This window comes from Rhinoraja longicauda, chromosome 37 (genome assembly GCF_053455715.1).
Source record: "Rhinoraja longicauda isolate Sanriku21f chromosome 37, sRhiLon1.1, whole genome shotgun sequence".
Taxonomy (NCBI): domain Eukaryota; kingdom Metazoa; phylum Chordata; class Chondrichthyes; order Rajiformes; family Arhynchobatidae; genus Rhinoraja; species Rhinoraja longicauda.
This window is the reverse complement of record NC_135989.1, coordinates 1,033,199-1,059,279: the sequence shown is the minus strand read 5'-3', so window position 1 is coordinate 1,059,279 and position 26,081 is coordinate 1,033,199. Positions and strand designations below refer to the sequence as shown.

General features: G+C 47.8%; 1 protein-coding gene across 1 annotated transcript in view; it reads left to right on the top strand.

Moving 5' to 3' along the window:
- The window catches only part of LOC144610560 (adhesion G protein-coupled receptor E3-like), a 95,695-nt gene that overhangs the window by 37,189 nt on the left and 32,425 nt on the right, over positions 1-26,081 (top strand). Inside the window, exons 6-9 of the mRNA XM_078429364.1 lie at positions 3,142-3,179; positions 4,356-4,533; positions 11,390-11,509; positions 24,746-24,930. Coding sequence (XP_078285490.1) covers positions 3,142-3,179; positions 4,356-4,533; positions 11,390-11,509; positions 24,746-24,930 — 521 coding nt within the window. The remainder of the gene's footprint in view (positions 1-3,141; positions 3,180-4,355; positions 4,534-11,389; positions 11,510-24,745; positions 24,931-26,081) is intronic.

Here is a 26,081-nt window from a genome sequence, read left to right as displayed (position 1 = left end):
TCCCTGTAAACCTTTCCTCTCCCATACCTCTGCAAATGCATTTTAAATGTTGTTGGAGTATGTACCTCAATTACCTACTCTGGCTGCTTGTTCCATATACACACCCCCATCTGTGTGGAAACAATTGCCCCGAAGGTTCCCATTAAATCTTTCCCTTACTACTTTAAACCGATGTCCTTTGATTCTGGATTCCCTATTCTGGGTAAAAGACAGTGCCTGCGCCCGATCTATCCTCCTCATGATTTTATATCCATCCATAAGATCACGCCTCAGCCTACTGCACTCCAAGAATAAAGAATTAATCTCTCCCTACAGCTCTTTCAGTTTTGTTAGTTTAGAGATACAGCACTGAAACAGGCCCTTCGGCCCACCGAGTCTGCAACGACCAGCGATCCCCACACATTAACACTATCCTACACACACCAGGGGAAATCTGCACACACACCAAGCCAATTAACCTACAAATCTGTTGGTTACAAATTGTGGGAGGAAACCGAAGATCTCTGGGAAAACCCTTGCAGTCACGTGGAGAAGATACAAACTCCATACTGACAGCAGCCATAGTTGGGATCAAACCCGGGTCTCCGGCGCTGCAAGCTCTGTAAGGCAGCAACTCTACCGCTGCACCACCGCGGCTGCTCTTCTGATCTTCTGAAGATACAAATCTTCTCTGCACTCTTTCCAACCCAATAACATCCGTCTGATAGCAGGGTGAGCAAACCTGAACGCACTGCTCCAAATGTGGCTTCACAAACAGTTTGTACAACTATAACATAACATCCCAACTTCTGTGCTCAATACTCTGACTGATGGAGGCAAATGTTCCAAACCCTTTCTTCATCACCCTAACTACCTGTGACTCCACTTTCAGGGGACGATGTACCTGTAACCTTCATCCCTCTGCTCTTCAGTGCTTGCCATTGTCTGAGGATCCACTGTGAAGGGCCTGCTCAAGAAACACAGAAATATAGGTGCAGGAGGAGGCCATTTGGCCCTTTGAGCCAGCACTGCCTTTCATTGTCATCATGGCTGATCATCCACAATCAGTAACCCGTGCCTGCCTTCTCCCCATATTCCTTGATTCCACTAGCCCCTAGAGCTCTATCTAATGCTCTTTTAAATTCATCCAGTGAATTGGCCTCTCTTCTGTGGCAGAGAATTCAACAAATTCACAGCACTCTGGGTGAATTTTTTTTTCTCATCTCAGTTTTAAATGGCCTTCCCTTTATTCGTAGATTGTGGCCCCTGGTTCTGGAATTCCCCAACATTGGGAACATTTTTCTCAAAGTGCAACTCCTCTCCATCAACCATTTATCAGCCCACTTGTCCAGCTGATCAAGAACCTGCTGCAATTTTTGATAGGAATCTTCACCGTCCACAGTTCTACCTACTTTTGTGTCCTCTGCAAGCTTACATTCATGCCTTGTACATTCTATCCAAATTGTTGGGAAAAACACAAATAGCAATGGGCACAGCACATTGTGGCACACTACTAGCCACAGGCCTTTAGTCTGAAAAACAATCTTCCACCACCACAATCTGCTTCCTTTCATGAAGCATACTCTGTATCCAGTTGGGTAGTTCTCCCAGGAACCCAGACAATCTCACCTTCCAAAGCAGCCTAACCATGTGGAACCCTTCTCAAAGGGAGGAAATATGGAGTCCTGAGAGGAGACCACGTGGGTAGAGGGGAAAGGTGCAAACTCCACAATCTTCAATGGTCAGGACCCTCCCTAGGTGATTGGCTGCAGTCGGGCAGCAGCACTTTTCTGTTAAATGTAAAGATAAAGGTTGCATGAAAGTAAGGTCATGAGGTCATACGTGATAGGAGCAGGATTAGGTCATTTGGCCCATCTGCAATCTACTACGCCATTCAATCTTGGCTGTTCTATCTCTCCCTCCAAACCCCATTCTCCTGCCTTCTCCCCATAATCCCTGACACCCGTACTAATCAAGAATCTATCTATATCTGCTTTAAAGGTATCCATTGACAGCCTCCACAGCCTTCTGTGGCTAAAAAATCCACTGATTCACCACCCTCTGACTAAAGAAATTCCTTCTCATCTCCTTCCTAACGGAACGTCCTTTAATTCTGAGGCGATGACCTCTAGTCCTAGACTTTCCCACCAGTGGAAACATCCTCTCCACATCCACTCTATCCAAGCCTTTCACTTCGGTTCGTTTCAATGAGGTCCCCTCTCATTCTTCTAAACTCCAGCGAGTTCAGGCCCAGTGCTGTCAAACGCTCATCATATGTTAATCCACTTATTCCTGGGATCATTCTTGTAACCTCCTCTGGACCCTCTCCAAGGTCAGCACATTCTTCCTCAGATATGGTGCACAAAATTGCTCACAATGCTGGTATGCTTACCGGAAGCAGATGGTGATGGTGGACGGTCCTTTATAACTACATATCCTCCTGATAGCTGCTGCAGCTGTCTTCTTGTTGAAACAAAGAACTACAGATGCTGGTTTACCAAAAAATGACACAAAATGCAGGAGTAACTCAGAGGGTCAGGCAGCATCCCTGCAGAATATGCATAGGTGACATTTCTGGTTGGGACCCTTCTTCAATCTGTTAGTAAGGTGGGGAGATGAAAACTGGAAGAGAGGAGGGGCAGGTAGTAGATAAGCACAAGTGAGGGAGGGTTGATAGGCAGATGGGTGGACAAAGGCCAGAGATGAAAACACACAGGCTGTGGGACAAATGGATTAAAGAGTTGCGATTTAAGAATCCGGAGGATGAAATGTCGGGGGAGGGGCAGGGGAGTAATTGGTGCACGGCCAGTTGTGGCTCAGGGCAGCGGAGGGAAGAAGAAAGAGGGTAGTCTGGGGGTGAGAGGGGAGGGGATTCCACTGGGCCCCACCTGGCCTTGTACCTATTCCTTCCCTGCCCCCTCTTTTGTCCAACCATTTGCCCATCAAAAAGCCCTTAGCGTGTGTTCACCCATCGCCAACCATGCTTTGTCCTGTCCCATCTTCCTTCCAGTTTTGTTTGCCCCCCCCCCCCCATACAATCGGTCTGAAGATGGGTCCCAACCCGAAATGTCTCCTGTCTAAATTCTCCAGGGTAGTGCCTGACCTGCAGAGTTATTCCAGCATTTTGGGTCTTTTTTCAACTATTTTCTGTTCTCTTCACAGATTTGATCAATCTTTGCCCAAAGAGTTCATCTGTTGTGGTAAGCTCATGTTTTTCACAGGTGCGTACTGGGGTCAGGAAAGGTGGGAGGAAGAAAACATCATTTGGGTTGTTACTATGAATTGGAGAATTCAATGTTTTTACTGTTGAGTTGCAAACTACCCAAGCAGTATTTGAAGTGTTGTTCCTCCAGTTTGAGTGTGGCCTTATTCTGACAATGCAGGAGGCCCAGGACAGAAAGGCTGGTACGAGAATGGGAAGTGGAGTTAAAATGGTTAACAGCTGGGAGATCCAGTTGGTCTTGGCAGACCGAGTGAAGGTGTTCAGCGAAATGATCACTTTGTCTACACCTGGTCTCGCTGGACACCTGTAATGTAATGCTGAATGCAGTAGATGAGTTTAGAGGGGATGCAACTCACCTGAAAACACAGCTGGTATCCTTGAATGGTGGTGAGCGAGGAGGTATAGGCCAAGTGTTACATCTCTTGCATTTGCTGGGGAATGTACCTGAGGATGGTGCGGTTTAGGTGGGACGGGATGAGGAAACCAAGGATTGCGGAGGGAGTGGTCTCTGCAGATGTTGCTAGAAATTGAGGGCGTGTGCTGTAGGGGGAGATTGGGCAGGCAGGGAGTGTGGGAGACTGAGAGGTAATCTTACAGAGGTGTATAAAATCATCAGGGATATAGATAGGGTGAATGCACACAGTTCTTTCTCCCCAGGGCTGAGGAATTAAGAACTAGAGAACCATGATGAGAGGGAAAAAGATTTAATAAGAACCTGAGGGGCAACATCTTCATATATAGGGGGTGATACATATATAGAATAAGCTGTGAGAGGAAATAATTGAGAGAGGTGCAATAACAACATTTAAAAGACATTTGGATTGGTACACAGACTGGAAAGGGTCAAATGTACATTAATGGGATGAGCTTAGATGGGGCATCTTGGTCAGCATGAACAAATTGGGCCAAAGTGCCTGTTATTTTAGACTTTAGAGATACAGTGTGGAAACTGGTCCAGCCTGCCAAGTCCACACTGACCAGCGTTTCTATGCTTGTACATTGGATGGAAGGAGGGAGATGATTACAAATGAGTAAGAGAATATGCAATAAATTGAAGGATATGGATCGGTGCAGAGGAATGGATAAAGTGCATGTTCACAGATGCTTGAAGGTTGATCAAGTGGTGATAAAGGCACTATCTCTATCCCAACAGGATATTAATTCATTTGCTGAGGTTTTCACCATGAGTTTGTCAAAGCTTTGCAAGACACGTTCAACAGAATTCTCCAAGTTGGTTTCCAATTTCCTGGAAATCATGGAAAATTACACAATAGCATCTGCCCGGAATTTACATCACCAACAAAAGGCAAACTTCGCTTCCAATACGTTGGGTAATGTAATAATCTTGGGTTTTTTCTAGCAGTAGTGAATAAAGTTCTGTTTTAGCCATTGGTTTCAGATACACATTTGTTACCACCAGCCATTGAAACTGTTTATGTCTGGCAGTGAGGGAGGAAACTGGTGGACATCTGGAACCAATGTTCTTTCTCATGGGTAACGTGTCAATGTTGACTGATGGCATCACTGCCTGGTCCTGTAACTCAAACACCCAGGAACATAGGAAGTTACAAAAAGCGGTGGTCTGATACGATACAATAGAACTTTATTTATCCCTGGAGGGAAATTGATCTGCCAACAGTCATAAAACACAAAATACATGAAACATGAAATTAAAGTGACGAGTGGAAATGTTTGGGGATGTGCAAAGATTAGGGAGGGGGGGGGGTAGTCAGTCTCAGTCGACCCCATGACAGAAGGGGGAGGAGTTGTACAGATTGATTGACAGCCACAGGGAAGAAGGATTTCCTGTGGCGTTCGGTGCTGCATCTTGGTGCAACCAGTCTGTTGCTGAAGGTGCCCCTCAGGATGGCCAGTGTGTCATGGAGGGGGTGAGCTGTATTGTCCAGGATGCTCCACAGTTTGAGGAGCATCCTCCCCTCCAAGACCACCTCCCATGAATCCAACTCCACCCCCAGGGCAGAGCCAGCCTTCCCGATGAGACACAGTTCTGTAGCCTGACATACTGTGGTCATCCAGTCAGGTAGTTGGTGATCCAGGACACCAATGGGGCATCCACCCACATCTTCGTCAGTTTGCTCCCTAGCTGTGCAGGCTGGATGGTGTTAAAAGCACTGGCGAAGTCAAAAAACATGACTCTCACAATGCTGCCCGGCCTATCCAGCTGAGCATTGGAACGATGGAGCAGGTGGATGATGGTGTCCTCAACCCCCACCTGTGGTTGGTAAGTGAACTGCAGGGGGTCCAGGTAGGGTTTAACCAGGGGTCACAGGTGAGTGAGCACCAGCCTCCCCAGGGACTTCATGATGTGTGAGGTCAGTGCCACTGGTCTGTGGTCATTGGAGGAGCTGGGGCATGTTCTCTTTGTACAGGAACCAGGCAGGATGTCTCCACATCACAGGAACCCTCTCCAGGCTCAGGTTGAAGATATGGAATACTCCGCACAACTGGCTGGCACACGCCTTGAGAACCCTAGGGTTGACACCATCAGGACCCGTGGCTTTGTCAGAGAAGTCTACTCAGCTCCTTCCTCACCTGCTCAACCTACGCCGCATCTGCGCCCGAGATGAGGTGTTTCACACTAGGGCGTCAGAGATGTCCTCATTCTTCAGGAAACGGGGCTTCCCCTCTTCCATTATAGATGAGGCTCTCACTAGGGTCTCTTCTACATCCCGCAGCTCTGCTCTTGCTCCCCCTCCCCCCACTCGCAACAAGGACAGAATCCCCCTCGTTCTCACCTTCCACCCCACCAGCCAGCGGATCCAACAAATCATCCGCCAACATTTCCGTCACCGACAACGGGACCCCACCACTGGCCATATCTTCCCATCCCCTCCCTTCTCTGCGTTCTGCAGAGACCGTTCCCTCCGTAACTCCCTGGTCCACTCGTCCCTTCCTACCCAAACCACCCCATCCCCGGGCACTTTCCCCTGCAACCGCACGAGATGCAACACCTGTCCCTTTACCTCCCCCCTCAACTCCATCCAAGGACCCAAACAGTCTTTCCAGGTGAGACAGAGGTTCACCTGCACCTCCTCCAACCTCACCTATTGCATCCGCTGCTCCAGATGTCAACTTATTTACATCGGCGAAACCAAGCGCAGGCTCGGCGATCGCTTCGCTCAACACCTGCGCTCGGTCCGCGTTGGCCAAACTGGTCTCCCGGTGGCCGAGCACTTCAACTCCCCCTCCCATTCCCAGTCTGACCTCTCTGTCATGGGCCTCCTCCAGTGCCATAGTGAGGCCCACCGGAAATTGGAGGAACAGCACCTCATATTTCGCCTGGGCAGCTTGCAGCCCAATGGTATGAACATCGACTTCTCCCACTTTAGATAGTTCCTCTGTCCCTCTCTTCCCCTCCCCCTTCTCAGATCTCCATCTATCTTCCTGTCTCCACCTATATCCTTCCTTTGTCCCATCCCCCTGACATCAGTCTGAAGAAGGGTCTCGACCCGAAACGTCACCCATTCCTTCTCTCCTGAGATGCTGCCTGACCTGCTGAGTTACTCCAGCATTTTGTGAATAAATGCTCAACCTTGATGGTCAGGTGCGACAAAGAAAAGGCAGAGGAAATAGATGTGTACATGGACTTCAGTAAGGCATTCGACAAGGATCCGCATGGTAGGCTGCTCTGGAAGGTTCGATCGCATGGGATCCAAGGAGAGATAGCTGAATGGATAGAAAACTGGCTCCATGGAAGGGAGCAGTGGGTGATAGTGGAAGGTTGCTTCTCGGACTGGAGGCCTGTGACTAGTGGTGTGCTTCAGGGTTCGGTGCTGGGCCCATTACTGTTTGTCATCTACATCAATGATTTGGATGAGAACATACAGGACAAGATGAGCATGTTTGCTGATGATACAGAAGTGAGTGGATTTGCAGATCGTGAAGATGGTTATGAAAGATTGCAGCAGGATCTGGATCGATTGGCCAGGTGGGCAGAGGAACAGGTGATGGAATTTAATACAGAGAAATGTGAGGTGTTGCATTTTGGGACGTCTCACAAGGGCAGGGCCCACACAGTAAATGGTAGGCCTCTGGGTAGTGTTGTAGAGCAGAGGGATCTAGGAGTACAGGTGCATGATACCTTGGAGGTCAAGTCGCAGGGAGATAAGGTGGTCATTGAAACATAGAAACATAGAAAATAGGCGCAGGAGTAGGCCATTCGGCCCTTCGAGCCAGCACCACCATTCATTGTGATCATGGCTGATCGTCCACAATCCGTGCCTGCCTTCTCCCCATATCCATTGATTCCACTAGCCCCTAGAGCTCTATCTAACACTCTCTTAAATCCATCCAGTGACTTGGCCTCCACTGCCCTCTGTGGCAGAGAATTCCACAAATTCACAACTCTCTGGATGAAAAGGTTTCTTCTCACAGTTTTAAATGGCCTCCCCTTTATTCTAAGACTGTGGCCCCTGGTTCTGGACTCGCCCAACATTGGGAACATTTTTCCTGCATCTAGCTTGTCCAGTCCTTTTATAATTTTATGTTTCTATAAGATCCCCTCTCATCCTTCTAAACTCAAGTCTTTTCAATCTTTCCTCATATGACAGTCCCGCCAATCCAGGGATCAATCTCGTGAACCTACGCTGCACTGCCTCAATTACAAGGATGTCCTTCCTCAAATTAGGAGACCAAAACTGTACACAATACTCCAGATGTGGTCTTACCAGGGCCCTATACAACTGCAGAAGAACCTCTTTACTCTTATACTGAAATCCTCTTGTTACCTGCACACTAACATTCCGTGACTGGTGTACAAGGACACCCAGGTCTCGCTGCACCTCCCCCTTACCTAACCTAACACCATTGAAATAATATTCTGCCTCCTTGTATCCACGCCAAAGTGGATAACCTCACATTTATCTATATTATACTGCATCTGCCACGCATCTGCCCACTCACTCAACCTGTCCAGGTCACCCTGCACCCTGCTAACATCTTCTTCACAGTTTACACTGCCACCCAGCTATGTGTCATCTGCAAACTTGCTAGTGTTGCTTCTAATTCCCTCTTCCAAATCATTAAAATATATTGTAAACAGTTGCAGCCCCAACACCGAGCCTTGTGGCACTCCACTCGCCACTGCCTGCCATTCTGAAAAGGACCTGTTTACTCCTACTCTTTGCTTCCTCTCTGCCAACCAATTCTCTATCCATGTCAATACCCTCCCTCCAATACCATGTGCTCTAATTTTAGTCACCAATCACCTGTGCGGGACCTTATCAAAGGCTTCATTATTTTTACTTGTCACGTCCTCAAAAAATTCCAGAAGATTAGTCAAGCACAATTTCCCTTTCATAAATCCATGCTGACTTGAACTTATCCTTTTACTGCTATCCAAATGCACTGTTATTAATAATTGACTCCGGCATCTTTCCCACCACCGAAGTCAGGCTAACTGGCCTGTAATTCCCCGTTTTCTCTCTCGCTCCTTTCTTGAAAAGTGGGATAACATTAGCTATCCTCCAATCCACAGGAACTGCTCCTGAATCTATTGAACATTGGAAAATGATCACCAATGCATCCACTATTTCTAGAGCCACATCCATGAGGACCCTGGGATGCAGACCATCAGGCCCAGGGGATTTATCATCCTTCAGTCCCATTAGTCTACCCAATACTATTTCTCGCCGAATGAAAATTTCTTTCAGTTCCTCTACCCCCCTAGATCCTCTGTCCTCCAGTACATCTGGGAGATTGTTTGTGTCCTCCATAGTGAAGACAGATCTGAAGTACCTGTTCAACTCTTCTGCCATTTCCTTGTTACCCATAATAATTTCACCCGTGTCTGCCTTCAAGGGACCCACATTTGACTTTGCTACTCTTTTTCTCTTAACATATATAAAGAAGCCTTTATTGTCCTTCTTTATATTCTTGCCATGGTTGCCTCCTACTCCCCTTAGAATCTTTCTTCCGTTTTGGAATGAAATGGTCCTGCGTCTTCCGTATAATGCCCAGAAATTCCTGCCATTGCTGTTCCACCATCAATCTTGCTGGGAACCCTTTCCAGTCTACCTTGGCCAGCTCCTCTCTCATCCCTTCAGAGTCCCCTTTGTTCAACTGCAACACTGACACTTCCGATTTAACCTCCTTCTCAAATTGCAGATTAAAACTAATCATATTATGATCACTACCTCCAAGCGAGTTCTTTTTTTATCAAATCTGGTTCATTGGACAACACTAAATCCAGAATTGCCTTTTCTCTGGTAGGCTCCATTACAAGCTGCTCTAAGAATCCATCTCGGAGGCACTCTACAAACTCTCTTTCTTGGGGTCCAGAACCAACCTGATTTTCCCAGTCTACCTGCATATTGAAATCCCCCATCACCACAGTGGCATTACCTGTCTTACATGTCAGTTTTAACTCCTGCTGCATCTTACACCCTACATCCGGGCTACTATTCGGGGGTCTGTAGATAACACCAATTAGTGTCTTCTTACCGTTACAATTCCTCAACTCAACTCACAGTGACTCTACCTCATCAGTCCCTATGTCTTCCCTCGCAAGGGACTGAATTTCATCCCTCACCAGCAGAGCTACCCCACCCCCTCTGCCCACCTGCCTGTCCTTTCTATAGGATGTATAACCCTGAATATTAAGTTCCCAGGCCCGATCCTCCTGCAGCCACGTCTCTGTAATCCCCACAATGTCGTATCTACCAACCTCTCACTGAGCCTCAAGCTCATCTACTTTACTTCTTATACTTCACGCATTCATATACAATACTTTTAGTTCCTCACTCATCTCATCCTTCACATCGATCCCCATTACACTTGGCCATACTCTCCTATCCCTTTGTGAGCTTTCTTTCCTGTTAATTCTGGGATCATTAACTATCCCTTTACTCCCTTTCCCTTTAACTCCATCCTTGTCTATCCCATTTGACACCCCCCCCCTATTTAGTTTTAAACCACCCGTGTAGCAGTGGCAAACCTGCCCGCCAGAATGCTGGTCCTCCACCTGTTCAGGTGCAATCCGTCCCTTTTGTACAATTCCCCCTCAAAACAGATCCCAGTGATCTAAGAATCTGAATCCCTGACCCCTGCACCAGCTCCTCAACCACACATTCAGGACCTGCATCTCCCTGTTCCTGCTCTCGCCAGCACGAGGAACTGGAAGCAAATCGGAGATAACCACCCTGGAAGTCCTGCTTTTCAGCATTTTTCCGAGCTCTCTAAAGTCACGCTGCAGAATATTCATCCCCTTCTTTCCAACATCGTTTGTGCCAACATGCACTACCACTTACAGCTGTTCACCTTCGCCCTTGAGGATTTTCTGCACTCTGTCCATGACATCTTGGATCCTGGCACCAGGGAGGCAGCACACCATCCTCGAATCCCGTCTGTTGCCGCAGAAACCCCTGTCCGTGCCTCTCACAATGTAGTCTCCTACTACCACAGCGTTGCCTGATGTCGGCCTCTTTGGTTTTGGTTCAACAGCACTTTTTGCTTCGCAGGCCAGTCTGCCACTCAGTGTGGTAACGTCTTCTTCCCCGACAGCTTCCAAGTGGGTGAACCTGTTCTCAAGAGGCACATCGCCCGGGGACCTTTACACTCCAAGTTTCATTCCCTTTCTCACCGTCACCCACCTTTTCTCTTCCAGTACCTTCGGTGTAACAATCTCACTGTAGGACTTGTCCAGGAATTACTCAGTTTCTCGGACAAACCTGAGGTCATCCACTTGCTTCTCCAGTTCCCCAACACGGTCCTTCAGGAGCTGTACCTGGATACACTTCTCACACTTGTAGCAGCCAGAGGCACCAGCAGTGTCCCTGACCTCCCACATCCTGCAAGCATCACACGGAATCAGCGTGCGTGACATTTCCTTCTTGCGTGTCACCCTCTCCAGCGTTTAGTGTGGCGTCCTCCCTCCGCCTCCTCCCCGAAGACTAGCAGCCATAGACTCACACTTTACTCACAGGGCACATAGACTTGCAGCCAAAGACTCACACTTTACTCACAGGGCACATAGACTCACAGCCAAAGACTCACACTTTACTCACAGGGCACATAGCCTGTGGGCCAAAGACTCACACTTTACTCACAGGGCACATAGACTCGCAGCCAAAGAGTATACAAATGAATGACAAATTGTTGATGCTGTGTGTCATTTTATTCCATGTTTGTAATGCTGCTGCTGACTTTCCTGTCTCTCCATTTGCAAAGAAATCTTCATGCAAGCAATTCGGAACAGCACAATCCCAAAGGATAACAGATCAAAGTTATCCACTGCCAAAAACAGCCTGGACATTGGCTGGGAGACCGTGGCAGGGAAAGAGAATTTTGGTAAGTCCAAGCTTGGCGTCAACCCTATTCATGGCTTTTTGCCATCCCATGATAAGCTAAAATACTACTTTTGATGTAGTTTCCTTTGTTCGACAGGCTCTTTGTTTTCTCCAAATGCATGGGGAGAAATTCCAGACAATGGGAAAGAGAGTGCACAATATAAATGCTTCATTACACATCAATAATATCCTGATATTATGGAGCATCTTTTGTGATGGAGAAGGACAGGTTTAGGAGATTTCGGAAACAAACCCTTTTACCCAGGTCCTTTTACCCAGGGGACATAGGTTTAAGGTGAGAAGGGGATGATTCTACAGGAACCTGCGGAGCACCCTTTTCACAAAGAGGAGTCTATGGAATGAAGTGCCAGAGAAGGTACTTGAGGCAAGTAGATTAACAACATTTAACGGAGACTTGGACAGGTACCTGGATAGAACAAGTTGAGAGGGATATGGACCAAGTGTGGGCAAATGGGACTATCTTAGATCAGGCTTCTTGTTCAGTATGGGAAGATGGACCAAAGGGCTTGTGTCCGTACTATATGACTCTATGAAATGGTTAATGTGGGAATAGATCAGATTGGAGACAATCTGGATGTTGTCGGAAGGAACTGCAGAAGCTGGTTTAAACCAAAGATAGACACAAAATGCTGGAGTAACTCAGCGGGACAGGCAGCATCTGTGGATAGAAGGAATAGGTGACATTTTGGGTTGAGAGCCGTCTTCAGACTGAATCAGGGGAGAGGGAGATACAAAGATAAGGAAATGTAAAATGTGAAAAGGAGACAAAGGTGGTGGAGATCAAGGACAATGTAGAATAGATCATTGTTAGCTAGGAGAAGGTAACAACAAAGCAAACAGAGATCAAATGTACACAAGGGCAATCAGACTAGTCGGAGAACTGGGAAAGGGGGAGATATGGAGAGGGAGGGAAGGCAAAGGTTACTTGAAGTTAGAGAAGTTAAAATCCATATCACTGGGGTGTAATCTGCCCAAGCGAAATATGAGTTTTTGTTCGTCTCATTTGCACTGGACCTCATTCTGACAATGGAGGAGGCCCAGGACAGAAAGGTCAGTGATGGAATGGGAGCGGGAGTTAAAGTGTTTAAGAACCGGGAGATCAGGTAGGTTTAGGCGGACTGAGCGGAGATGTTCAGCGAAACGATCACCGATTCTGTTCTTGGTCTCGTCGATATATAGGAGTCCACACCTGGAACAGCGGATGCAGTAGATGAGGTTGGAGGAGGTACAAGTGAACCTCTGCCTCACCTGAAAAGACTGTTAGGGTCCTTGGACGGACTCGAGGGGGGAGATATAGGGACAGGTGTTGCTTCTCCTGCAGGGCAAGTTACCTGGGGAGGGGATGGTTTGGGTGGGAAGGGACGATTTAACCAGGGAGTTGCGGAGGGAATGGTGTCTGGGGAGAGCAGAAAGTGGTGGAGATGGGAAGGTGTGGCTAGTGGTGGGATCACGTTGGAGGTGGTGAAAATGCTGGAGGATTATGTGCTGTATATGTGATGGGTGATGGGGTGAAAAGTGAGGACTAGAGGGGCTCTGTCCCTGGTGTGACTGGGAGGGGGGGAGCAAGAGCGGAGCTGCGGGATATGGAGGAGACCCTAGTGAGGGCCTCATCAATGATTGAAGAGAGGAAGCCCCATTCCCTAAAGAATGAGGACATCTCAGATCTCTTGGTATGGAACACCTCATCTTGGGCACAGATGCGGCGTAGATGGAGGAATTGGGCGTAGGGGATAGAATCTCTACAGGAAGCTCTAGGCTTGTATTCACTGGACTTTAGAAGGGGATCTTATAGAAACATATAAAATTATAAAATGACTAGACAAGCTAGATGCAGGAAAAATGTTCCCATTGTTGTGCGAGTCCAGAACCAGGGGCCACAGTCTTAAAATAAAGGGGAGGCCATTTAAAACGAAGGTGAGAAGAAACTTTTTCACCCAGAGAGTTGTGAATTTGTGGATTTCTCTGCCACAGAGGGCAGTGGAAGCCAAATCACTGGATGGATTTAAGAGAGTTAGATAGAGCTCTAGGGGCTAGTGAAATCAAGGGATATGGGGAGAAGGCAGGCACGGGTTACTGATTGTGGATGATCAGCCATGATCACAATGAATGGCAGTGCTGGCTCGTAGGGTCGAATGGCCTCCTCCTGCACATATTTTCTATGAAGCAGGGTGAGAAGAAGTGTAGTCTAGATAGCTGTGGGAGTCAGTGGGTTTATAATAAATGTTAGTCAATAGTCTATCTCCTGTGATGGAATCGGTGGGATCAAGACACGGTAGGGAGATGTCAGAGATGGTCCAAGTAAATTTGAGTGCAGAATGGAAATTAGTAGTAAAGTTACTGAAGTCATGGGTGCAGGAGTGGGAGAGTGTAGTATTTGTGCAGGAGGTAGCATCGATGTAGTCATCAATGTAGCCTAGGGGATAGGGCCAGTGTACGCCTGGAACAAGATGGTTCAACGTACCCAACAGAGGCAGGCATAGCTGGAGCCCAGGCTATGCCTTGGATTTGGAGGAAGTGGGAGGAGTTGAAGGAGAAGTTATTAAGAGTAAGGACCAGCTCTGCCAGGCGAAGGAGAGTGTTGAGGGAAATTGATGTTCTACATGTAAAAAAAAGACTTTAATATAAATAACAAAAAAAATTCCAGCAAGGAGGATGTTTGATATTACAAAAATAGAGGCAGTAATAATGCCACAAATACAGCTTTCTGCATTGCTAGATTTAGAACAGACCATCAGAAGTTGTCTTTACTGAGCACATAAATCCCCACGCTGTTACTTGGTTTGATGTTGAGAGCTTGAGTTGGTCAGTCCTATTTTGACCACTGTGTCTCCCCGACAGTAACTATATTCTATGTTTGGCCTCCCTGTTGACAGAAATCAAATCCATTTCAATCTCAAATATCCAAACCTGATTGATTGATTGAAACAGGTCCTTCAGCACACCAAGTTCACACTAACCATTGGTTTATCCATTCACATTAGTTTTATGTTATCCCACTTTTGCATCCACTCCCTACACACCGGGGGCGATGTAAGAAGATCAATTAACATAGAACATAGAACAGCACAACACAAGAGAGGCCCCTTGGCCCACAATGTCTGTGCTGAACATAATGCCAAGACATTTATCTGTCTGCACATAATTCATATCCCTCCAATCCCTGCATATCCATGTGCCTAGCCAAAAGTCTCTTACATGCCATCTTGGTATCTGCCTCCACCACCACCACCCTCAGCAGTGAACTACAACCTAGAAACCTACAAACTTGCATATCTTTGGGAAGCCCACACACTCACAGGGAGAACGGACAAACTCCACACAGACAGCAGCCGGAGTCAGGATCGAACCCGGGTCTCTGGCGCTGTGAGGCAGCAACTTGACCAGCTGCACCACCGTACTGTACATCAGTATTATTTTCAAAATAAGAGATCATCCAGTCAGGGCAGGAATGAGAAGAAATTTCTTCAGGCGGTAGGCCAGAACCGGGACCACAGTTTAAGAATAAGGGATAGGTCATTTAGAACTGAGATGAGGGAAAACCTTTTCACATAGAGAGTTGTGAATTTGTGGAATTCTTTGCCTCAGAAGGCAGTGGAGGCCGATTGACTTGATGCATTCAAAAGAGAGTTAGATAGAGCTCTTAGGGCAAGGTGAATCAAGGGGTATGGGGAGAAGGCAGGAATGGGTTACTGATCGTGGATGATTAGCCATTATCATATTGAATGGCGGCGCTGGCTCGAAGGGCCGAATGGCCTCCTCCTGCACCTATTGTCTATGTCTATGTATCAATGTATCTAAGTCACCAGCCTCAGAAGTTCCTGTCTAAGAAGGCTGTGACTGGTCAGGTCCAGAGGGATGTTGCTGCAAGATTGTGTCTCTGAATCGTGAACAAATCGACATGAGGGATAAACCTTGTCCCCCACCTTATTTACCTGTCCACAACAGCATTGGTACAAGTGACCTACACGGTCCTTGTGGAGATCAACTACCCGGCACAGTGGCGCAGCGATAGAGTGGTTGCCTTGCAGTGCCAGAGACCTGTGTTCAATCCTGACAATGCGTGCTGTTTGTACAGATTGAGTACGTTCTCCCTGTGACCACGTGGGTTTTCTCTGGGTACGCTGGTTTCCTCCCACATTCCAAAGACGTGTAGGTTTGTAGGATAATTGGCTTCTGTGAATTGTCCCTAGTGTGTAGGATTGAATTAGCATACCACTGATCGTGGGTCAGCATGAACTCGGTGGGCCATAGGGCCTGTTTCCACTCTGTATCACTAAACTAAGCTAAACTAAACCAACTTTTGTGAAGCATTGGTAATTTCTATATAATAGAGTCAGGGCCCATCTGGCAGCTCCAAGTTGTGCAACATGAGGCACGGTGGGACTTCAATGGCATAGACATTCACCAGCACCATCTGTAACCATATGGCCCATACACCCTCACTTGATTAATTCTCTCCAACCAAGGAGTCAACGTTGGCTCAGGCAGGGCAACTATACCTGATCTACCCAGGAATGAGGTGCTAGACTAATGAAACTGCAAAGTTATACCATGCAGAAGACCGGGTCAAGTATTCTCAGTGGATCTTTCTGGAGATCAACATCCCTACCACACCGAGTGTGCTCATGATGCTCATGAATTAAATGCTGAAGGCAACGCTGAAGCTTTGCACCAGACCCAGTTAGAAGAAACCAATGACTGATGTATCTTAGTTCCTCCTGAGATCTCCAATCTCTCAGAAGCTGATCTTCAACCAATTCAGTTCACTTGAGCTGATAAGGAAACGGCTGTAAGCATTGGACAGAGTGAAGGTTGGATGATCAGATAACATCCTTGCTGTAGTATTAAAGAGCTGCTCTCTGAAACAAGCTGTGCCTATAGTGAACCAGTTATAGTGTAGGTCTAGCATTGGTATCTACCCTACAGTGGGGTGAATTGCCCAGGTGATGTCCATTCACAGACAAATGAATGCAGCTACTTGTTGCGTGATCATCATCAAAGTGATGCGAGGAGACATAGGCAGTGCTTTCATCAATCACCCACGAGCTGATTCATCATCAGAGTGATGCGAGGAGACATAGGCAGTGCTTTCATCAATCACCCACGAGCCGATTCCCACTTTGGGATTCACAAACCCAAGTATGGACCAAAGAGGCCTCTAGCGAGTGGCCCTGGCAACAAAGCAGTATTTGATGGTGTGTGGCGTTAAGCAGCATCTGGTAAACCAGGTCAGTGTGCATCAAAGGGAAAACACTCCAATGGATGGAGTCAAATGTCGCTCGTGGGGAGGTAGCTGTGGTCATTGGAGGTCAATAACCCCACCCCAGGGTCATCACCGCAGGAGTGACTCAGGGCAGTATCCTCAGCACAACCATCTCAGCTGCTTCCATCAGGAGGTCAGAGGTTGAAATGTTTGTTGCTGGATGCACAATGTTCCATTCCTGTGACAACTCCTCAGCAAATGAAGTGGTCCTTGGCTGCAGGCAGCAAGGTGGAGACAACATTCAGTGTCACATGACACTCCACAAATGCCAGGTCATGGTTGTCTCCAGTCACACCACCCGGCTGGACATCTCCTGTCATCTGCATCAGCTCTGGACACCACAAAGCCTTTTCACCATCTACATGGGATGTCAGGAATGTGGACAAATACATGGCCAACATCTCTCAAGAGTTCAGCACCATCCACAATGAAGCAATCCCCTTGATTAGTATCCCACCTATCATATTGAACACATACTTTCTCCATCATTGGTGCCAAGTGACTTTGAGTATCATTCATCAGTTACTCACCCAGGCTGCTCCAACCCCATGGCATTTACCACCAAGAAGCACAGGAGTTTCCAGCACATGGGAACATGACAACTTCTGTCCCCGTCTAAATTACACCCCCTCCTGACTTGGGAATAACCTTCAGTGAATTAAGCAATGCTTCATCACTGGGTCTAAGTCTGAGAACTTCTCCCCACTGCAGGCATGTGGGCAGTAAAATGGTGCAGCTGGTAGAACTACTGCGTTACCACGCCAGAGACCCGGGTTTGATCTTGTTCTTGTGCTGTCTATGTGGAGTTTGCATGTTCTCCACAGAGGTTTGCTCCGGGTGTTTCCTCCCACATCCCAAAGACGAGCTGGTTTGTAGGTTCATTGGACTGTAAATTGACCCGAATGGATGTAATGGATGTGCAAATGGGATAATATAGACCTAGTTGAACATGTGATCGATGGTTGGAGAGGACTTGATGGGCCACAGGACCTGTTTCCATGCGGTATCTTTCAATCAATTTGATCAAACACTATGGAAGCAGCTTCAACAGGGCTGCATAGTTTAAGATATTGCCACCACCACCATGAACCAACAGGGATGGTCTCATAGAAGCAGAGAAAATAGGTGCAGGAGGAGGCCATTCGGCCCTTCGAGCCAGCACTGCCATTCATTGTGATCATGCTTGATCGTCCCCAATCAATAACCAGTGCCTGCCTTCTCCCCAGATCCCTTGATTCCACTAGCCCCTAGAGTTCTATCTAACTCTCTCTTAAACCCGTCCAGTGATTTGGCTTCCACTGCCCTCTGTGGCAGAGAATTCCGCAAATTCACAATTCTGGGTGGAAATGTTTTTTCTCACCTCAGTTTTAAATGGCCTCCTCTTTATTCTAAGACTGTGCCCCCTGGTTCTGGACTCGCCCAACATTATCATATCATCATATCATATATATACAGCCGGAAACAGGCCTTTTCGGCCCACCAAGTCCGTGCCGCCCAGCGATCCCCATACATTAACACTATCCTACACCCACTAGGGACAATTTTTACATTTACCCAGCCAATTAACCTACATAAACATTGGGAACATTTTTCCTGCATCTAGTTTGTCCAGTCCTTTTATAATTTTATATGTTTCTATAATATCCCCTCTCATCCTTCTAAACTCCAGTGAATACAAGCCTAGTCTTTTCAATCTTTCCTCATATGTCAGTCCCGCCATCCCAGGGATCAATATCATGAACCTAAGCTGCACTGACTCAATTACAAGGATGTCCTTCCTCAAATTAGGAGACCAAAACTGTACACAATACTCCAGATGTGGTCTTACCAGGGCCCTATACAACTGCAGAAGAACCTCTTTACTCCTATACTGAAATCCTCTTGTTATGAAGGCCAACATTCCATTAGCTTTCTTCACTGCCTGCTGTACCTGCACACCAACTTTCAGTGACTGGTGTACAAGGACACCCAGGTCTCACTGCACCTCCCCCTTACCTAACCTAACTCCAAAGAGATAATGATCTGCCTCCTTGTTTCTGCCGCCAAAGTGGATAACCTCACATTTATCTATATTATACTGCATCTGCCACGCATCTGCCCACTCACTCAACCTGTCCAGGTCACCCTGCAACCTTCTAACATCCTCTTCACAGTTTACACTGCCACCCAGCTTTGTGTCATCCGCAATCTTGCTAGTGTTGCTTCTAATTCCCTCTTCCAAATCATTAATATATATGGTAAACAGTTGTGGGCCCAACACCGAGCCTTGTGGCACTCTACTCGCCATTGCCTGCCATTCTGAAAAGGACCCGTTTACTCCTACTCTTTGCTTCCTGTCTGCCAACCAATTTTCTATCCATGTCAACACCCTATCCCCAATACCATGTGTTCTAATTTTAGTCACCAATCTCCTGTGCAGGACCTTATCAAAGGCTTTCTGAAAGTCCAGTTTCACTACATCCACTGGCTCCCCTTCATCCATTTTACTTGTCACGTCCTCAAAAAATTCCAGAAGATTAGTCAAGCATGATTTCCCTTTCATAAATCCATGCTGACGTGGACTTATCCTTTTACTGCTATCCAAATGCACTGTTATTACCTCTTTAATAATTGACTCCAGCATCTTTCCCACCACCGAAGTCAGTCTAACTGGTCTGTAATTCCCCGTTTTCTCTCTCGCTCCTTTCTTGAAAAGTGGGATAACATTAGCTATCCTCCAAACCACAGGAACTGATCCCGAATCTATTGAACATTGGAAAATGATCACCAATGCGTCCACTATTTCTAGAGCCACCTCCCTGAGGACCCTGGGATGCAGACCATCAGGCCCAGGGGATTTATCATCCTTCAGTCCCATTAGTCTACCCAATACTATTTCTCGCCCAATGAAAATTTCTTTCAGTTCCTCTACCCCCCTAGATCCCCTGTCCTCCAGTACATCTGGGAGATTGTTTGTGTCTTCCTTAGTGAAGACAGATCCGAAGTACCTGTTGAACTCTTCTGCCATTTCCTTGTTACCCATAATAATTTCACCCGTGTCTGCCTTCAAGGGACCCACATTTGACTTTGCTACTCTTTTTCTCTAAACATATCTAAAGAAGCTTTTACTGTCCTTCTTTATATTCTTGGCCAGCTTCCCCTCGTACTTCATCTTTTCAGCCCGTATTACCCGTTTTGTTAGATGTTTAGATTTAGATTTAGAGATACAGCGCGGAAACAGGCCCTTCGGCCCAACAAGTCCGTGCGGACCAGCTATCCCCACACATTAATACTATCCTACACACACTAGGGACAATTTGTTTTTACATTTGCCCAGTCAATTAACCTACAAACCTGTACATCTTTGGAGTGTGGTAGGAAACCGAAGATCTCGGAGAAAACCCACGCAGGTCACGGGGAGAACGTACAAACTCCGTACAGACGGCGCCCGTAGTCGGGATCGAACCTGAGTCTCCGGCGCTGCATTCGCTGTAAGGCAGCAACTCTACCGCTGCGCCACCTTCTGTTGTCCTATGAAAGTTTCCCAATCCTCTGGCTTCCGGCTACTCTTTGCTGTGTTATACATCTTTTCTTTTAGTTTTATTCCATCCCTAACTTCCCTTGTCAGCCACGGTTGCCTCCTACTCCCATTAAAATCTTTCTTCCTTTTTGGAATGAAATGATCCTGCGTCTTCCGGATTATGCCCAGAAATTCCTGCCATTGCTGTTCCACCGTCAATCCTGCTAGGATCCCTTTCCAGTCTACCTTGGCCAGCTCCTCTCTCATCAACAGTCAACAGAGTTTTATTTGTCATTCGGCACCAAGGTACCGAACGAAATTACATAGCAGTCACACAAAAAAAAAGAACACAAGACACATGACCCCCAACACAAACGTCCATCACAGTGACTCCAAACACCCCTTCGCTATGATGGAGGCAACAAAACTTCCACTCTCTTCCCCACGCCCACGGACAGACAGCTCGTCCCCGACCGACCCGCACAGTCCCCGCAAGGGGATGGAAGTCCCCACGGCCGAGCCGCACCGGGCGGAAATGTCTCGTGGCCGAGCCGGGCGATGGAAGGCCCCGCGGCCAAGCCGTGCGCAGCTAAGTCCCGTGGCCGAGCTGCGCCGGGCAATGTTAGGTCCCGCGGCCGAGCCGCACTGGGCGATGGAAGGCCCCGCGGCCAAGCCGCACCGGGCACTGTTAAGTCCAGCAGCCGAGCCGCACCAGCGATGAAAAGTCCCGCGGCCGAGCTGCGCCGGGCGCTGAAACGTCTCGCGGCCGAGCCGGGCGATGGAAGGCCCCGCGGCCGAGCCGTGCGCAGCTAAGTCCCGCGGCCGAGCCGCGCCGGGTGATGTTAGGTCCCGTGGCCGAGCCGCACCGGGCACTGTTAAGTCCAGCAGCCGAGCCGCGCCGGGCGATGTTAGGTCCCGCGGCCATGCCGCACCGGGCACTGTTAAGTCCAGCAGCCGAGCCGCACCGGGCGATGTTAGGTCCCGCGGCCGAGCCGCACCGGGCGATGGAGGGCCCCACGGCCGAGCCGCACCCCGCTCCGTGAGGAAGAGACCTAAAGAGAAAGGTTTCCCCCACCCACACCACCACCCCCCCCCACACATACACAACCAAAAAAACAAAAACCATCCCAACACCGACACACAACAAAAAAAAAAGGAAAAAAGACGAACAGACTGCTAGCGAGCCGCAGCCGTTAGGCGCCACCACTTCCGCGTATCATGCCTTCATAGTCCCCTTTGTTCAACTGCAACACTGACACTTCCGATTTAACCTTCTCCTTCTCAAATTGCAGATTAAAACTAATCATATTATGATCACTACCTCCAAGCGGTTCCTTTACCTCGAGTTCTCTTATCAAATCTGGTTTATTGGACAACACTAAATCCAGAATTGCCTTTTCTCTGGTAGGCTCCATTACAAGCTGCTCTAAGAATCCATCTCGGAGGCACTCTACAAACTCTCTTTCTTGGGGTCCAGAACCAACCTGATTTTCCCAGTCTACCTGCATATTGAAATCCCCCATCACCACAGTGGCATTACCTGTCTTACATGCCAGTTTTAACTCCTGCTGCATCTTACACCCTACATCCGGGCTACTATTTGGGGGTCTGTAGATAACACCAATTAGTGTCTTCTTGCCTTTACAATTCCTCAACTCAATCCACAGTGACTACCTCGTCAGTCCCTATGTCTTCCCTCGCAAGGGACTGAATTTCATCCCTCACCAGCAGAGCTACCCCACCGCCTCTGCCCACCTGCCTGTCCTTTCTATAGGATGTATAACCCTGAATATTAAGTTCCCAGGCCCGATCCTCCTGCAGCCACGTCTCTGTAATCCCCACAATGTCGTATCTACCAACCTCTAACTGAGCCTGAAGCTCATCTACTTTACTTCCTATACTTCACGCATTCATATACTCATCTCATCTCACCCTTCACATCGATCCCTATTACACTTGGCCATACTTTCCTATCCCTTTGTGAGCTTTAGACAATAGATAATAGGTGCAGGAGGAGGCCATTTGGCCCTTCGAGCCAGCACCGCCATTCAATGTGATCATGGCTGATCATTCTCAATCAGTACCCAGTTCCTGCCTTCTCCCCATACCCCCTGACTCCGCTATCCTTAAGAGCTCTATCCAGCTCTCTCTTGAATGCATTCAGAGAATTGGCCTCCACTGCTTTCTGAGGCAGAGAATTCCACAGAATCACAACTCTCTGACTGAAAAAGTTTTTGCTCATCTCAGTTCTAAATGGCCTACCCCTTATTCTTAAACTGTGGCCCCTTGTTCTGGACTCCCCCAACATTGGGAACATGATTCCTGCCTCTAACGTGTCCAACCCCTTAATAATCTTATACGTTTCGATAAGATCTCCTCTCATCCTTCTAAATTCCAGTGTATACAAGCCTAGTCGCTCCTGTCTTTCAACATATGACAGTCCCGCCATTCCGGGAATTAACCTAGTAAACCTACGCTGCACGCCTTTCTTTCCTGTTAATTCTGGGATCATTAACTTTCACTTTCCTCTCTTTCCCTTTAACTCCATCTTTGACTATCCCATTTGACAGCCCCCCCCCCCCCCTATTTAGTTTTAAACCACCCGTGTAGCAGTGGCAAACCTGCCTGCCAGAATGCTGGTCCTCCACCTGTTAAGGTGCCATCCATCCCGTTTGTACAATTCCTCCTTACCCCATAAACAGATCCCAGTGATCTAAGAATCTAACTCCCTGCACCAGTTCCTCAACCACACATTCAGGTCCTGTATCTCCCTGTTCCTGCTCTCGCCAGCACGAGGAACTGGAAGCAAACCGGAGATAACCATACTGGAGGTCCTGCTTTTCAGCATTTTTACGAGCTCTCTACAGTCACGCTGCAGAATATTCATCCCCTTCTTTCCGACATCGTTTGTGCCAACATGCACTACCACTTACAGCTGTTCACCTTCGCCCTTGAGGATTTCCTGCACTCTGTCCATGATATCCTGGAGGGAGGCAGCACACCATCCTCGAATCCCGCCTGTTGCCGCAGAAACCCCTGTCCGTACCTCTCACAATGGAGTCTCCTACTACCACGGCGTTGCCTGACGTCGGCCTCTTTGGTTTTGGGTCAACAACACTTTTTGCTTGGCAGGCCAGTCTGCCACTCAGTGCGGCAACGTCTTCCCCGACAGCTTCCAAGTGGGTGAACCTGTTCTCAAGAGGCTCAACACCCGGGGACCTTTGCACTCCAAGTTTCCTTCCCTTTCTCACCGTCACCCACCTTCTCTCTTCCTGTACCTTCGGTGTAACAATCTCACTGTAGGACTTGTCGAGGAACGACTTTGTTTCTTGGACAAACCTGAGGTCATCCACTTGCTTCTCCAGTTCCCCAACATGGGTCTCTCTAGCCAATGCCCGGAAATTACATAATGATTCTGGGCCGGTGCAGGTCAGTGGCTCTGAGGTAAAGGACATGCGTGGGTCTTTTCCGAGATCTTCGGTTTCCTCCTACACTCCAAAGACGTACAGGTATGTAGGTTAATTGACTGGGTAAATGTAAAAATTGTCCCTAGTGTGTGTCGGATAGTGTTAATGTGCGGGGATCGCTGGGCGGAGCTGACTCGGTGGGCCGAAGGGCCTGTTTCCGCGCTGTATCTCTAACTCAAAAATCAAATCAGGACAGTATTGGTGAATGGTGGAGTAGACATGTGGGCTAAATGGCCTACTCCTCCTTCTGTTTCTTGTGTATTTACATTTTGGTGCAATAGATTCACACAGGAAGGGGCAATGGAAAACAACATCACAATGATCATCACCAGTCCTGAGAGGTTGTTGGAGCCCAATCCTGAATCCCGAGAGCAAAATCATCCTGTTCCAGGTTTTGAAGCCAGTTGAATCCCAGACATTAAGGAGAGCACATCGAATGCTATCCACATCTACAGTAAATCCACCCCCAAGTATTGAGCAGGTTCCATCAGCTCAGCACTGGATTATGATCGGGGTAAATGCCACATGTTGTATATTGAATGGAAACATTCAGACAGGTTATTCCATTTGCTGGCTTGCCAAATAGAAATGTTTGCTTCATCTTCTCCGACTCCTGTGGTCCTCCAGTCACAGCTCTGGCTCCACACACTCTGCACTGTTTCATCACATGAGCTGCTGCATCCATTCAGCCCCACGCTGCTGTCCCTGGTCACGTGACACACCCAGAATGCAACTGAAGGAAGGCAAGGGAGCTGCCATGAACCAATCATTAGCCTGCACTCACCTCTGATCACATTTAACTGACAAACAAATATATTTCTCCAAAGTCAAAAAGATAAGGATCCACCTGAAGGATTGTATTCCGTGATTGCTCACAATGACCAGGAAATTAATCTTTGTGTCTCTGCTCCTGAATCACACTTGATGTCTGCCCGTTGCCATGGCGATGATTGTAAGCGCTCAATGTTTAACATTTCCTTTGTACAGATGTTGCTGCCGTTGTCCTTATCTCCTACAAACATCTGGACTCCCTTATGGAACCGAACCTTTTGGAAGGCAGTGAGAATGAAGGCAAGCTGGGGCTGATCTCGGAAGTTGTTACTGTCACTGTAACAAACACAGACAGGAGCCACCTCCTGGAACCAATCACTCTCACCTTCAGCAACAAGAAGGTTTGTTCAGGAGCACCAGCTGGGAATCTGAAATAACATTAGAAAGTGCTGGAGATATTCAGCAGGTCAGTCAGAATCTGTGGAGATGGAGGAGGTCATATTTCCCAATATTGTTTGTAATTCCATGATTTAGACTCAGTAATGTAGGAGGAATAGCAGGGTGTGGATGAGTCATGGAGGGAAACCTGTGCCCTTGTCCTTCTGACTGGAACAGGTTTGGCAGAAATTCAGCAGCCCAGGGGAATTAAAACATAGAAAATAGGTGCAAGAGGAGGCCATTTGGCCCTTCGAGCCAGCACCGCCATTCATTGTGACCATGGCTGATTATCCACAATCAGTAACCCGTGCCTGCCTTCTCTCCATATCCCTTAATGTTATGTAAAGTCTATAAACACCTCATTGTGTACAATGAGTATTGTGTACAGTTCTGGTCACCACATTATAGAAAGGATGTGATAGCTTTGGAGAGGGTGCAGAGGAGATTCACCAGGATGCTGCCAGGGATGAAGGGCCTTGGCTATGAGGAGAGACTGAGCAGACTGGGGTTGTTTTCCCTGGAGCAGAGAAGGCTGAGAGGGGACATGATCGAGGTGTACAAGATCATGAGGGGCATAGATAAGGTAGATGGAGGGGAACTTCTTCCACTGGTGGAAGGTTCAACAACGAGGGGACATAGATACAGGGTAAGGGGAGGGAGGTTTCGGGAGGATGTGAGAAAGAACTTTTTCACCCAGAGGGTGGTTGGAGTCTGGAACTCATTGCCTGGGGTGGTGGTGGAGGCGGGAACACTCACAACGTTTGAGAGGCATTTGGATGGGCACTTGAAATGCTACAACATTCAGGGCTACGGTCCAAATGCGGGAAAATGGGATTAAAATTAGACTGTGTTTGGTAACGGCGGCATGGACACGATGGGCCGAAGGGCCTCTTTCTGTGCTGTAGGACTCTATGACTCTATGACTCTATGACTCACTCCCCCTTCCCCTTCTTCAAGCCCCCCCCCCCCACTTACTCCACTAAAGGTCCATTAACCAGCCCTGCAGTTCAAAACTATGTATCCCTCTTGTGTTCAGACCTGTTTCTAGCCTATAATCAGCTGTTGCTGTCCCTGATTTTTTTGCTTACCGGTTTTTCCCTACTCACCCTACCAC